The 14,863-nt window shown below is 34.0% G+C and overlaps 1 protein-coding gene across 2 annotated transcripts; it reads left to right on the top strand.

The window, feature by feature from the left end:
• The first annotated feature begins 12,426 nt into the window (after nucleotides 1-12,426).
• Nucleotides 12,427-14,566, top strand: LOC146532076 (uncharacterized). 2 transcript variants are annotated; one of them, XM_085197042.1, is made up of 4 exons: nucleotides 12,427-12,741; nucleotides 12,818-13,477; nucleotides 13,832-13,965; nucleotides 14,303-14,566. In XM_085197042.1, the coding sequence occupies exons 2-4, from the start codon at nucleotides 12,852-12,854 to the stop codon at nucleotides 14,482-14,484; spliced, it is 942 nt and encodes a 313-aa protein (XP_085053168.1). In that variant the 5' UTR covers nucleotides 12,427-12,741; nucleotides 12,818-12,851; the 3' UTR covers nucleotides 14,485-14,566. The 2 variants fall into 2 exon arrangements, with proteins under 2 accessions (XP_085053168.1, XP_085053167.1); XM_085197041.1 differs by having other exon boundaries at nucleotides 12,427-13,477.
• The last annotated feature ends 297 nt before the right edge of the window (nucleotides 14,567-14,863 follow it).

Genomic DNA, 14,863 nt, shown 5'->3' with positions numbered 1-14,863 from the left:
CTAGGTTCCTTCCGCCTACCCCGCTGTGAGCGGGATACAGCGTGAAGCTTCTCCACAAATAGATAAACTTAGTGTCATAGTGCATATACCTACCTCTGGTGTCGGGGCAAAACGCGGCGTTGAGTTCTGCCACTCAACACACAATGCCTCCAGAATTCGGCAGAAAGTGGGTAACGGAGTGCCTTAACACTAGGTTCCTTCCGCCTACCCCGCTGTGAGCGGGATACAGCGTGAAGCTTCTCCACAAATAGATAAACTTAGTGTCATAGTGCATATACCTACCTCTGGTGTCGGGGCAAAACGCGGCGTTGAGTTCTGCCACTCAACACACAATGCCTCCAGAATTCGGCAGAAAGTGGGTAACGGAGTGCCTTAACACTAGGTTCCTTCCGCCTTCCCCGCTGTGAGCGGGATACAGCGTGAAGCTTCTCCACAAATAGATAAACTTAGTGTCATAGTGCATATACCTACCTCTGGTGTCGGGGCAAAACGCGGCGTTGAGTTCTGCCACTCAACACACAATGCCTCCAGAATTCGGCAGAAAGTGGGTAACGGAGTGCCTTAACACTAGGTTCCTTCCGCCTACCCCGCTGTGAGCGGGATACAGCGTGAAGCTTCTCCACAAATAGATAAACTTAGTGTCATAGTGCATATACCTACCTCTGGTGTCGGGGCAAAACGCGGCGTTGAGTTCTGCCACTCAACACACAATGCCTCCAGAATTCGGCAGAAAGTGGGTAACGGAGTGCCTTAACACTAGGTTCCTTCCGCCTACCCCGCTGTGAGCGGGATACAGCGTGAAGCTTCTCCACAAATAGATAAACTTAGTGTCATAGTGCATATACCTACCTCTGGTGTCGGGGCAAAACGCGGCGTTGAGTTCTGCCACTCAACACACAATGCCTCCAGAATTCGGCAGAAAGTGGGTAACGGAGTGCCTTAACACTAGGTTCCTTCCGCCTACCCCGCTGTGAGCGGGATACAGCGTGAAGCTTCTCCACAAATAGATAAACTTAGTGTCATAGTGCATATACCTACCTCTGGTGTCGGGGCAAAACGCGGCGTTGAGTTCTGCCACTCAACACACAATGCCTCCAGAATTCGGCAGAAAGTGGGTAACGGAGTGCCTTAACACTAGGTTCCTTCCGCCTACCCCGCTGTGAGCGGGATACAGCGTGAAGCTTCTCCACAAATAGATAAACTTAGTGTCATAGTGCATATACCTACCTCTGGTGTCGGGGCAAAACGCGGCGTTGAGTTCTGCCACTCAACACACAATGCCTCCAGAATTCGGCAGAAAGTGGGTAACGGAGTGCCTTAACACTAGGTTCCTTCCGCCTACCCCGCTGTGAGCGGGATACAGCGTGAAGCTTCTCCACAAATAGATAAACTTAGTGTCATAGTGCATATACCTACCTCTGGTGTCGGGGCAAAACGCGACGTTGAGTTCTGCCACTCAACACACAATACCTTCAGAATTCGGCAGAAAGTAGAGAACGGAGAGTTTTAGCACTAGACCTCTGCCTGCTCTGCTGTGTGCGGGATACAGCGTGAAGCTTCTCCACAAATAGATAAACTTAGTGTCTGATTGAAATTCTATAGAATTAAAATATGCCGCTGTCCCGTTTTAGTCTCGGCGGATCTAACTTATCGTATGAGCTTAGGGCATTCTATTGTCCTCGTGGCCATCGAGCATTGTTCATTGTCTATTCGGAGAAAACTCTCAGATATCCTTACATTATTTCTAGTCTGTCTGTTTGTAATTTTGCTTTTGCTGTATTTTGTTAGGAGTTTTTTATATTATCATATGGAATACGTCTACTATAACTATATTTGTTTAATATATTAGAAAAATATAAAGAAACTGGTTAAGTGTGAGTCGGACTCGCTCACTATAGGTTTCGTACCAATTTCAGGATAGTAGGTCAACGGAAGGTACCCCTTATAAAAGTTAGTGTGGTTATTTTCTATGTAATGAACAACATTTATAAGTTTGTTATAGTTTTTATAATTATGTATATTAAATATTAAATTTCCATTTTGGGTTTTTTTTCCTCATTTGTACTGGAAGTTCTCACTTCTTGCCAAATTTCGTAATTTTGGAAAAAGTGCCTTAAACACCAGTTGTGATTATGCCATTATATTTTTTTCTGTATCTTGATTTGTTCCAAAGGACCGTAGACGGACGGACAACAAAGTGATCCTATAGGAGTTCCGTTTTTTCCTTTAGAAGTACGGAACCCTAAAATATATTAAAAATACATTTTTAGTGTATAACATTGTATAATATATAAGCTTTCATAAGCACAAGATCTTTAACAGTTATAAATATCTCTTTCAAGTACTTACGTTGCCAGAGAGATTACCTCAAGTGGGTATAATTACAATTAGGTACTATAATGTTATATTAAACTTTAAACAATATTTAAGTATAGCTTGTTTGTTTGTTTGTTTATTAGAAAAAAAATACTTAAAATTGTTTTAATATTTAAAAAATCTGCTTTAGGGTAGGTAGAGGGGAACTTAATGATAAGAACCTTCGCTCCCCACTTTTCGAAGAATTCTGAAGACATTGCTTGTTGAGCTAAATATTTTATTTCCTCAAATGAGGATCGAACTCGTAACCTGTCGCGTTTACAGTCAAACGCAACCACTACGCTATGACGACATCAACAATAACTATATCTAAATATCAATATAAAAAAAATATAAAAAAAAGATAAACCTGTGATATAAATTCAGTTCAATACAAGTTTCTTTATAGCTACTACCGCCTCTAAAGTATTCGAGCCGATGTCCGCTGACAAGGCGTTTATATCGTGGAAATATGAAGCTGTCCACAGTATACGGTTTGTATGAAATATCACCGTACTATGTTTAGATTTAATTGGAAAACATGGTGCTATAAGGAATCAAATTGTTGATATATATATGTAGTTGTTGATATATGTATGTTTTTTTTTCGTTAACAGTGTTTTTTTAACCCCCAACGAAAAAAGGTGTTATAAGTTTGACCTTTTAATCGAAGCCTTGTTCATCGGGGTGGTTCTTAGCTAAGTTTTAATAAAATTGGGTTAGCAATTTAAATAATTGAATTATCTATATTTTTGGAGCTTCACGCAGTGTAGACAGGGTAGCAGGATAAACAGAGAGGAACTAGTGTTAAAACACTCCGTTCCCATATAATACTTCCGTTCATCACGTTTCACTGAATTCTGGAGGCATTGCATGTTACCAGAGCATAAAGAAATTATCCTCGAGAGGAACTCGAACTCGCTACCTGACTCGTTTACAGTCCCACGCTTCTGCTTCTAAACACTGTACACTGCCTGTTAAGCTGGAAAAAAGGTTAGAATATATGTAAGAGAATTCTCAACTAAATAAAACAAAATAATCAAGATATAGTATAAGCATATACCTACCTACATATATATATGTTTCCGTCACTGTCAGTCATTAGTTAACTTATGTTATCGGTTATCTACTGTCTTTGATATGCCGCATAAACCCAGTACAAGCAGCGCAATTGTTAGACTATATAAATTACTACAGAAATGTTACAGGTCTACCATCCTAGCTTGGCGGTGTCGACTAAAATATCGCAATTTCTATAAAAACATTATCAGCTTCACGCTTCACGCTTTCATATTGAGGCCAGGCGTGACTGTTAACGCGACTTGTTTTGAGTTTGATCACAGCTTCACGCTTTATCCCGCACACAGCAGGGTAGGCAGAGGGATTCTAGTGTTAAGACACTACGTTCTCCACTTTCTGCTGAGTTCTGGAAGGATTGCGTGTTGAGTAACTGGAGGCATTACGCCTTTACCTCGACATCAGAGCGAATAAATGGAAATATAAACGTAAATAAATATTTCACTTCCTCGAGTGGGGTCGAACCCACAACCGTCGCGTCAGTAACACCCTTGTGTCCCTGCGCCACGACGGTCTCAGTGGTTTAATCTCCACTCATGATAAAGGAAAACGGAAAGAAATGAGAAAATGGAAAAGAAAGATGACAAAATAGATTTTTTTCTAAATATATATTTTCATTTCTACGCTCTGGTGTCGAGGCAAAGCGCGAAGATAACTTCCTCCACTCAACACACAACACCTCCAGAATTCAATGGAAAATAGAGAACGCAGCCTCAACATACCCTGCTGTGTGCTGAATACAGCGAGAATCTGCAAAAAAAATAAAAGAAATCATACATTTACAAATTAAAACTACCAAAAGCGCCATTTTATCAAGCTAGCGAGTTTATTATAGTGGGCGGTCTGTTTTCTTAAGCAATTTATGCGATCGGCGCCTTTTGGACCAGCACTGGTGGTGACGTGCTATCCAAATCATTGATAACATAAATAATGACTTTTGATAATATACGTCATCCATTCTACTATTTCTAACGAAGATCTGACTTCATCTAATTAGCAATACAATTCGAGCTTTGCGTTTTCTAGATAAGAAATACAAGGGCTTAATGGTGATTGTTAACGTTTACTAATATATAGGAATAAATAATAAATTTAATATTATGTATTAATTTTCATAGGAATATAATTCAAACCTTTTCAGGCCAGTCGTGGCGTAGGCAAGCGAGTAACTGTAAGCGCAACAGGTTGTGGATTCAATTTCTATTCGAGGAAATGAAATATTTCATATTTTAATCGTATGTCGAGTTGAAGCGCGGCGTTGAACTCCGTCTCTCAACACGTATATGGCGCAAAGTGGAGAGAGGAGTGTCTTGTCACGTTCCCAAGGTCTTCCCCGCTACATGCGTGAAACCTTATTACCTAGATTTATCCATATGATGCATTTGTAGAAATAACATAACCACCCAAATACAATACAAAAATATATTTAATCCACTATAATATTTTTCATATATTTTAATATTAATTTAATTACTTATAAATTAATGGTAATTTTACCAGTATATGGAGTACTGGTAAAATATTTACAGTTACCCTCAATTATCACCTCCGCTGGTTACCAGGAGCTAGGAGTACGTATCTAGTCTCTAACCGCAGCGGTTTGACCTTTACCCGACACCACTCTATATTCCACTTCTGCCAATGTCTGTCATTCGCATTCCAGTTCATTGGAATCAGGTTAACGTGGAAACAAGCTTCGTCCTATGACTTTCACTTGCAGCTATTAGAATTAAGAAAAATAAATTTCACGCTTTATCCCGTATATAGCAGGGTAGGCAGAGGGAGCCTAGTGTTAAAACACTTGCTTCCCAACTTTCCGTCGAATTTTTCAAGGCATTGCGAGTTGAGTGGGGATTGAACCAAATGAATGAATCCAATCCATTCAAATGGGGATCGAACCCATATGTTACCACAGTCAGATCCTTGAGCCCCTGAGCCACCTCGGCCTCTAGTTTTTAGTACTAGCAGCAATTATCTCGTATTTCAATGAAGTGATGTTTTGAAATAAAACTTATGAAGTAATTACTTGGCTTAACTATTGTATTTAAGTATCATCCGTATATCTGAAGGACCATTACAAGCATATAATAAAATCTAAACGTGTAATTAGATAGATATAACCAAAAGCAATAATTTAATTTCGTTGTATTGCAGAATTCATTTTTTTTTTTTACTACTATTATAGCTTAATAATAATAATTTTACTGAATTTTATAAAAATATTAATTTAACATATATTTTACAAACATAGGTATAGCAAATTTTATATATATTTTTAAAAAGGTTTCGGACCAGTTGCCTGTATTACTGCATACAGCGCTAATTTTCACAAATAAAATATAATTAGGTTGTTGAAGGTAAGTATTAAAAAAAAATAAAATCAGCATCACATTATATCCTGCAAACAGTGGGGTAGGCAGAGAGAATCTAGTGTTAAGACACTCTGCCCCCTACTTTCCACCCAATTATGGAGATTGAGTGTTGAATGATGAAACTCAACGCCGCTGCTCCTCGAGACAAGAGCGAAGAACTGAAAATATAAATTTAATTATATTTTATTTCCTCAAGTGGAGATCGAACACGCAACCAGTCGAGTTTACAGCCTCACTTTTATGCCCCTTTGCCACGACTGGCCCCAAATAACAAATAACTATTATTAAATATTTATTACTATTAGAGGCAATTTACTTAAATTGAAGAAAGGATGACACACATATATTATAATTATTACTTCCGATACCCATTAACCTAAACGACGTATCGACAGATTTCTCTTAACATAATGGTTTATATCCAATAATAGATATCCATTGTGTCTTCACAAAAGGGAGTATTTGCACCCGGTCGCTTTTCTGATGCAATGAAAAGACCGACTATACTATAACAAATTTATTACTTTCAAGTTTAATAAAAAAAAATACTAAATTGTGAATTTTGTAAAAATTATATTTTTTTTTATTTTTATTTACCGTTGGAAGGGCTGGGCAAAAACCTTACATTTGCTATTTTTAATTTCTAACAGAAATATATACATTAACTTTTATTATATTATAGTACCCGCAAACGAAATTGTGGATTTACTTGCATAAATACATATATGTCTAAATAAAAATTATAATTTTAATCTATTTCGCTCGCTTTCTCATGAACATACATAACATAGGCCCAGAAAACCTAGTATTAAAATCTAATGTAACTACTAAAAGTGGAGAACGGAGTGTTTTAACACTAGGTTCTGGCTACCCTGATATTGCGAGATACAGCGTGAAGCTGATTTAAAAAGATGTCTGCGAACATTCTCAACGTAAACACCAATAAACCAATTATAAAAATCCACTAATTACAGAATTATTATTTTATATGGACAGGTTTTCTACTGTAAGCATTATTTAATTAAGAAGATTGATGTTTTATAATTATTTTGATAGATTTATTAATAGATTGTAAAACTCTGATGGTATCTTTTTCTTTATTTGTCTTAGCGGAAATGGATAGAAAATAAATCAACCGCTAACAAGACAGCGTTAGCTAAAAGAAAAGTTGTGAATCGATTTGGCGTCTATAGGTGAGTACTATTGTTTTGAGATCCTCGATATTCGCTAGCGAATGCGTAATTTATTAGTTTAAGTGTTAAATTAATGAAATTTACTTTAATAAATATATAAAAAATAAATTAATACATAATAAAGAATGTAGTATATACCGTTTAACATTTGCAGCAGTTAAAAAATATTTTTAAAAATGTAAAAATATTTAATAAATAGCAGTCTTTCTTCTGCTAAACGATACTTTAAAGTAAATTGTTCGTTAAGTGACAGATATTTCAAAAAATCTCCCTCAGAGATTAAGCGTATAAGAATTTCGAAGTAACTTGATGAGAATCTATGGGTTAGTGGTCAAAGCGCTTGGGCGGTTTCCAAGAGGCGCGAGTTCAAATCCCTCTACGTTAAAATTTCTACATGTTTTCTAAAAAATAAAAAATAGTAATGGCGTCTAAATAGATGACGAATGAAAATTTTGACAAATGCAAAATAGTCAGAAAGATCTCGTCGCCAAATGTTTATTGACTGTTGTAAATGCGAATCAAGTATCAATAAATTGTGTACATTTATAGCAGTTATTAAATAATTTATTACTTAATTAGTATTTAGGGTATCGGGTAAATCTAATATTTAGGTAATTAATTTGTTTTTATAATGTGAAATTTGCATACTAAAGCTTAATTATAAAAATCTTAAATTTCATATAAAAAAAATTAAAGTATATATTTTTTTAAGTTACTTAAGTTATATTTTCCCAAGAAAAATATTACTATGAATTGGTTTTTTTTAATTAAAATGTACATCGAGAAAATTAAATATATAATAATTTCATTTCTTCGCTCTGATGTCGAATGATCGTTCCAGAACTCAGCGGATTGTGAGGAGGGGAGTCGTAATTCCTAATCCTGGGCTCCCTCTGCCTACCCTGCTGAAAAAAAAAACACTATTGAAAAATACAATTTTAATTATAATTTTATTATTTACTTATTATGTAACTATACAATTTGAACGAAAAATAAATAAATGTAACACAGATGACTCGAGTTGTCCGTTACCTGCGAATCACGCCGCAATATCGATTTTCGTATTGACTGATAATCTGTCAAAGATAATAAATAGTCATTCACGATGTTATTTACAGAATAAAATATTAGAATGACTTCTTGAATAAGAATTAAATTATATGTTCCATTTTTTTATTGTTTAACTACTGTTTTTATCTCATCATTATTACAAAATATTTTTTTACAATTATTTCACTTTTAAACAACGTTATAAAACCGTGTTAACTACTTCTAAATTGGCTGAATTCCTGTATTAATGAATAATTGGGCTGAATACATTTATTTCACGTCACACTGTATCCCGCATTCAGCTGGGTAGGCAGAAACATAATGTTAGGACACTCCGTTCCCGCTTCTCTGCTAAATTCTGCAGGCATTGCGTGTTGAGTAGCGAAACTCTACGCTGCACTTTGCCTCGACACCAGAGTGATGAAAATGGAAGTATTAAATATTTCATTTTCTTGACTGAACGAGTTGAATCGAACCAGTCCCATTTCTTTATGTCACTTCCATTTTATATATTTAAAATCACTAGACATTAGGATCATTTCATTTGACACGTCACGATCCATATACCGTTTCGCATTCTTCTCCAAGATATTTCAGAAGATAGACGATTTTTAGAATGTCAAATATGTTGTAAACTATAAGATAGCTCTGAATATTCTAGTGACATTTGGTTTATTTATTATCTGTGGTGCTTTGACTGTCTTCTATTTTAGGTTGTCACTTTTGACAGCTGCTTTATAATCTGCGAAGTGGACTTTTTTAAGATATCGCCTTTTACAGTAAAATCTTCTTTGTATGTTCTCCATACAACGTGAGTAGCAAACTGGCACGTTCAGAACAACATAATCAAAGAACAGAATACATGTGCTAATTTTCCCGTCTGTGCATCTAACTAACATCAGAATCAGGGGTCACCATAAAATGGATGTAACCTGGTTTAAGATTATAACCTTATAAAAGAAGATTAAAAGCGACAAGTTGGGGATTCGATTCTCACTCGAGGAAATTAATTTGTGCTCTGGTATGCTCTGGTATCGAGGTTCTGAATGATGAATGCGGTTCTGAATTCCGCCACTGAACACGCATTGCATCCAGAATACGGCAGAAAGAGGGGAGAGGAGTTTCTTAATAGGTACAGAGTATCTTAGCACTAGGTTAATTAAAAATAAAATCTTAATTCACATCATAGACAAACGTCTATAAATTTAAAATAGAATTGTCGGTTTGACAAAGAGAACCCAAATCAGATAGGCTAATGTCGCGGCTAGACAAGCGTGGAATAACAACCATTGTTTAGCATCCACGCCTGGTCTATCCCTTGGGGTGCAGACAGGACAATGAGGGTAACAACACTCTGTGATCGATAATCGATAGCATTCAACGATTCCGATTAAATCGATAAGACAACCTATTGTGAATATCTTATATATTCTTTAATGGTATTGTGACAGATATAACGTAAACGAGGCTTAAACGAGCATGTGATGTAAGGTTATAATAAGGCTTCGACTGTCTTTTTGAAAGAGGTTATGTCTTAATGTGGTTATTGTTTGGTGTAAGTCAATTTTAACTGTACGCTATTTATATCGAGGATTGATTTATATGCGAAATGTTGATCTTTTCATAGGATATTTTAGAAATATTATCTATTATTTTTTAATATATTTTTTTAAAAATGTAAAGTTTTTATTATTAAAATTAACTTGAAGGAAACATACAGAAAAAAAAATATTTGTGAGCTTATCTTTATAACTATTTGAATTGGCTGAAAGTTTTTTTTTTAAATAATAATGATATAACGAAAACCTAAATAAAACAGATTAGTAAATAAATAATAGTTGAAAATTTCTAGCGGGTCGTCGCGAACAGATTTCCAATTTTTTAAATAAATTTCATAATATTGAAATTGCGTAACATAATTCCGAAATTGGAAAGTCTCCCGTCTCTTATTAAATATCTTAAATAAATTTTAAAACAGAATTACAAAAACAAAAAGATAAACATCTCAAAAGAACAACTTTAACAATCAAAATTGATGAGAAAATCAATTCGTAACACTAAATTAAAACAATAAAGACATCGAAAGCTATAATATTAACATTTTCCATACAAGAAATTGTCAACTACCGCTATGAAGAAACGAGCCATTACTTATTCGGTTAAAGAGTATTCGTAATGCCTGCGGGCCCTTTTACTTAAAGAACTGCTGTATCACGATTAACAAGACCTTTCTCTCTATACTAAATGTATGTATGTAGGGGTCAAGCTAAAATGGTCGTTTATACGTTTGTATCGCACTAATGGCACCTTAGTATCGTTAAGAAAGTATTAATATTATTTTAATTCGTGTAATTACAAAATGAATTAAGTGAATCGGGTTCAATTGATGTGGGTGGTTCGAGTGTGATGATGTTATTAGAAAATTGAAATGGTTAAAATATCTTAGCTATATTTGTTTAAACAAATCTTTTCTTTTGGGATTAGTGGGTAGATGGGATAGTGAAACGCTATCCGCTCTCCACTTCTTTATTCAAATAGACTTATAAGCACTTTTGAATCGTCGAATGAACATATGAACAAAAAGCTACCACCGGTTCGGAAGGCAGTTCTGCTGAGAACAGCCGGCAAGAAATTTTGAAACTTATAAACGTATAAATCTGAGTTGTTACATTTAAATCTAAAATAAATCCAAATTTTCACTACTTATGTATTATACTATGATTTGAAATATGCTTCTCCAAATTGTCTTGTTTTCCATAAAAAAATGAACCATTGCAATACGTTTCAACAACTCTATTTATTAATTTAATATAAACTTAAGTTTGTCAAATTTTAAACATAATATTTCCCCCTGGCTCACAATCGTGAAATTGTTAGTAATATTTTGTGGGCTAGTCCGGCTCGTACTTGACCGGTTTTTTTACCTTCAAATAACATACGTAAACTAAGTAAAGAAAGAAGAAGAAAGTAAAGAGTCAAGATCTCAATATAGATTTCATTCGTCAATGACCCAACTAAAACCAGTAAGTAGGCTTACAATCGTCATAAATTTAATTGTAATTTCTATATATTATATAGATACGTTATATAGTTATCTATATAATACAATATTAAAAGATAATTAGCAAATCGTATAAAAAAAATGCACGATACAGTTTTTTTCTAAGTCCAATGACGTCACTTTACTTCTTGAAATCTCTGTGTATTTTTGTTATTCATGACATGCTAGACAAATTGTTCTCATAAAGGCTATAACACACGATACGTAATAGAGCGTATATTAATAATTTAAAAAAATAAGGCAATGTTGGTGGCGCTTAAAGTAACGCGCGTAAAGTGAGAAAATGAAAATATTATATTTCCTCGAGTGCGAATAGAATCCATATACTCAGACGTTTACTGTGACACTTTTGTATTCTGATTATTATAATAAGGCCATTATGGCAACGTCTAAAAACAAAAGTCACCGTTGAGTCGTCTCACTCTACATACAGTCTGGAAACTCTGCCAGAAATTTATAATTTTGTTTTAATAATAAATGCATTATGACATATTAAGAAAAAAATCTTATAATTTGACTTTTAATTCCAAAACAATATATTCAAACTACGCAACGGTGAGCGGTCCGTCTGTAAGGACTTTAATAGAGTCATTTGACAGTATCGTACCATTGTCTAGCAGTGACCGGCGGCGCCCCACTGTGCGTTACAACTAATTGCATGTTAATCGACAGGCGAATGTCGGCGCTTGGACCCTTGTATTATGTTTTTTTTAGGTTCCCGCTGTATCACATAGTGGGGTAGGCTGAGTGAACCTAATGTTAAGATTATCCTGTTCTAATTAAGATACTTCTGTTTCCCAGTTTCCGTCGAATTCTGGAGGCATTGCGTGTTGGGTGACGGAGAATAACTTCGTTATAGGTACGTTGAGTTCTTAATGAGGTGAGATTTGTAAAATGTAAAATGGTGTCGAGATTTATATATTTTTAAGCTGGCTAATATTTTACATTTTTTTCCATGGATTGATTAAATTAATTACGATTAGTTTTATGTTTTTATTTCAAGAATATTGCAAGGTATAATCATTATATAAATTTACAATTTCTTATTAGCAGTTGCAAGCGCCACCTAATGACTAATAGCGAAATCAAAATAAAATAACTAGAGCTTTTTACTAATAGATGTCAGTCAGATAGATGTCACTACTATCGCTATTACTGCTTTACTATATAATTAATTTATTACCTAAATAGGTTATATATTAAAATAAATCACAGTCAACGTTAGTAGTTAGTAGTTTAGTTAAATATAAATAATGCTTAAATTTTTTAGTTTACAATAAAATAAAAAAACAAGAAAATATGTCAATGTCATCACAAACTGTCAGACAAGTAACCTAAAATATTAAACGTCGTTTAATTACTATTTTTAATTTTCGTTATTTATTATTTACGTACTACACTTATTTATAACATTAAACGTAGAAATATTAACCTATAATTTAATTGTTGTATAAAAAAGTAAAATCTAACAAATGTATACAAATAATTGCAAGATGTTATGAATAATACTTTTTTCCGGTTAAATTTTATCTTTACACCGCAAGACATTGAAGAAAAGTGATAAAGATGCAGCAAATTTGGAATTCAAGTAAATACTACCGATTGTTATTCAGCATACAAAAATATATGCAAGGTATGATAATTTACCCTCATTTTGCAACCGCAGTAGATTCTGTTGATTTATTCACTAACGACTTTCCATTTCAAAGGCATAAACCTAAAGAGAAAAACCCAATTATTAGTATGTATATTATGAGACATTTTATGCAAAAAGAAAGTAATAAAGGGATAAATATAGAAAATATGACACCTGAAGAAATAGAAAACCTTCTCCAAGAGCTTCTGACAAAAAATAAAGACAAGCAAATCACTAATATTATAAAAGACTGCATGAACAATAATAAAATAATAAACGATTATACACTGAAAAAAATATTTCGAGCTTACAGTGTACTAGGAAGAGTGGATATTGTGGATATTCTACAAAAATATACATCAAAAATAAACCCTTGTCTTTATGTAAGAAATGGAGAATTCTTACATTATATGGCAAAAGCGCATTGTATGAAGGGAAATTCTGAAAATGGCTTATCAATATTAAAACAAGCATACATTAAATATGAAGGTCTTAGAAGTTTTTACAGAGTTATATTTAGGGAACTAATTAATGATGCAGTGCAAAACAGGTCAGAGGCTTCTCTGGTAATATTTATGAAATATGTGTTAATATTTAGTGAGATTTATAACGACCATTATCCTCTGGTATGTTTTTGGCATATATGTTGGTCGAGCAGTTGGTTTTCTGATCAGATGCTATCTAATGAGCTTCTCGAAAATTCTATTGAGCTAAGAAATATTATTAAAGACAAGTAAGTATAAATACACCATTTTTGAAAGATTGATTCCCACTAATGGGAAAGTCTTTATAAATCCCCTTTGGTAAACTTGCAACATGCAGTTTTTGCATTCTGACAGAAAGAAGAGCAAAGTTACTGAACGTTAGGTGCTGTTTGCCTTCAGTTCTATATGTCTGTTAAGTATTAAATCAGCTTCACGCTGTATCCGGCTCACAATGGGGTATGCAGAGGGAACATTGTGTTATGACACTCCGTCCCTTGAGTGTGGATACTATAATCTTGTGTAATACTAGAGGGCTGCAAGTCAAGCCAACCTTTTAGTTATATTAAGAAGTACTAATAAACTTCGACTCCTATCATTTACAGGGCAACAACATTCACTATTAATATACTAAGAGAATATAATGAAGATGCAGTCGTCAGTCTACTACAGACTTTGCTAAAGTATGAAATGATTGTGGAATATGCCAAAGTGCTACAAATTTTATTTACATATAAAAGTGAGTATAAAAAAAAATACTAGACCAATTGCATACTATCTTTTATCTTCTGTTTCTTCTGGGGAGTAAAAGGAAAGTACTAAGTTATGTTTGTCATATTACACATTTTGAATACCATGTTAAAACATTTTGCTCCCTACATTCTGCCAAATTCTGGAGGCATTTCGTGTTTAGTGGCGCAACTCAACGCAGCGCTATAGTGAAGATGTGGAAATATATATTTCATATCCCCAGTGGTAATCAAACCCAAAACCTGAGGAGCTTACATTCTGGCTGGTGACTGGCCTATAACAATTACTATATGTAAATAATAAACTGCCTTATTATTTCGTTTCAGTGAAAAACAGAGATTTAAGGGGTTGTACAGAAATTATAAAGAACTGTAATACCCTTGGTATACCATTGCCATCACATCAACAAGGGAAATACATAAAAATGTTAATATATAACAAACAAAGTGACGAAAAGTCTGATAGCAAACCAACAAGCTCCTCTCCTAACTTCAAATTGAAGTTTTAGTTATGTAAATTATGTATATATTTTTATTATTTAGGAAGATAGTTTAAGAATTATTATAATAAAGTGATAGTATGTGACTGAATTATTATTATTATTTCTCTAATTGTTTTTCTGAGCTTCAGCAGTCAGAGGGAAAGTAGTGTTGAGACTTTTTCATTTTATATATTATTTAATGGCTAGAATGAAATGAATAGAAATTATTCAAACTAAAAAAAAAAGAAACAGTGTTACATATAGATTATTCCTGTTATACTTATATAATTCACACAGAGTATTTACGGCTGTTCTCGCACATAGCAGACAGCAAAAGCCTGGTAACCTAGTGCTAAGAAACTTCCTTCTCATTAAGACATTTCCGTTCCCGTTTAAAATAAAAAAT

The sequence above is a fragment of the Heliconius melpomene genome, chromosome 14 (assembly GCF_056956725.1).
Source record: "Heliconius melpomene rosina isolate 202511_hmr_F chromosome 14, ASM5695672v1, whole genome shotgun sequence".
NCBI lineage: Eukaryota > Metazoa > Arthropoda > Insecta > Lepidoptera > Nymphalidae > Heliconius > Heliconius melpomene.
This window is presented reverse-complemented; position numbering and strand designations above follow the sequence as displayed.

Coding starts and splice junctions, on each gene's coding strand:
- LOC146532076 (XM_085197041.1), top strand. CDS start 12,675: ATGCAGCAAATTTGGAATTCAAGTAAATACTACCGATTGTTATTCAGC. Junction 13,478..13,831: donor AGAAATATTATTAAAGACAA/GTAAGTATAAAT, acceptor TATCATTTACAG/GGCAACAACATTCACTATTA. Junction 13,966..14,302: donor AATTTTATTTACATATAAAA/GTGAGTATAAAA, acceptor ATTTCGTTTCAG/TGAAAAACAGAGATTTAAGG.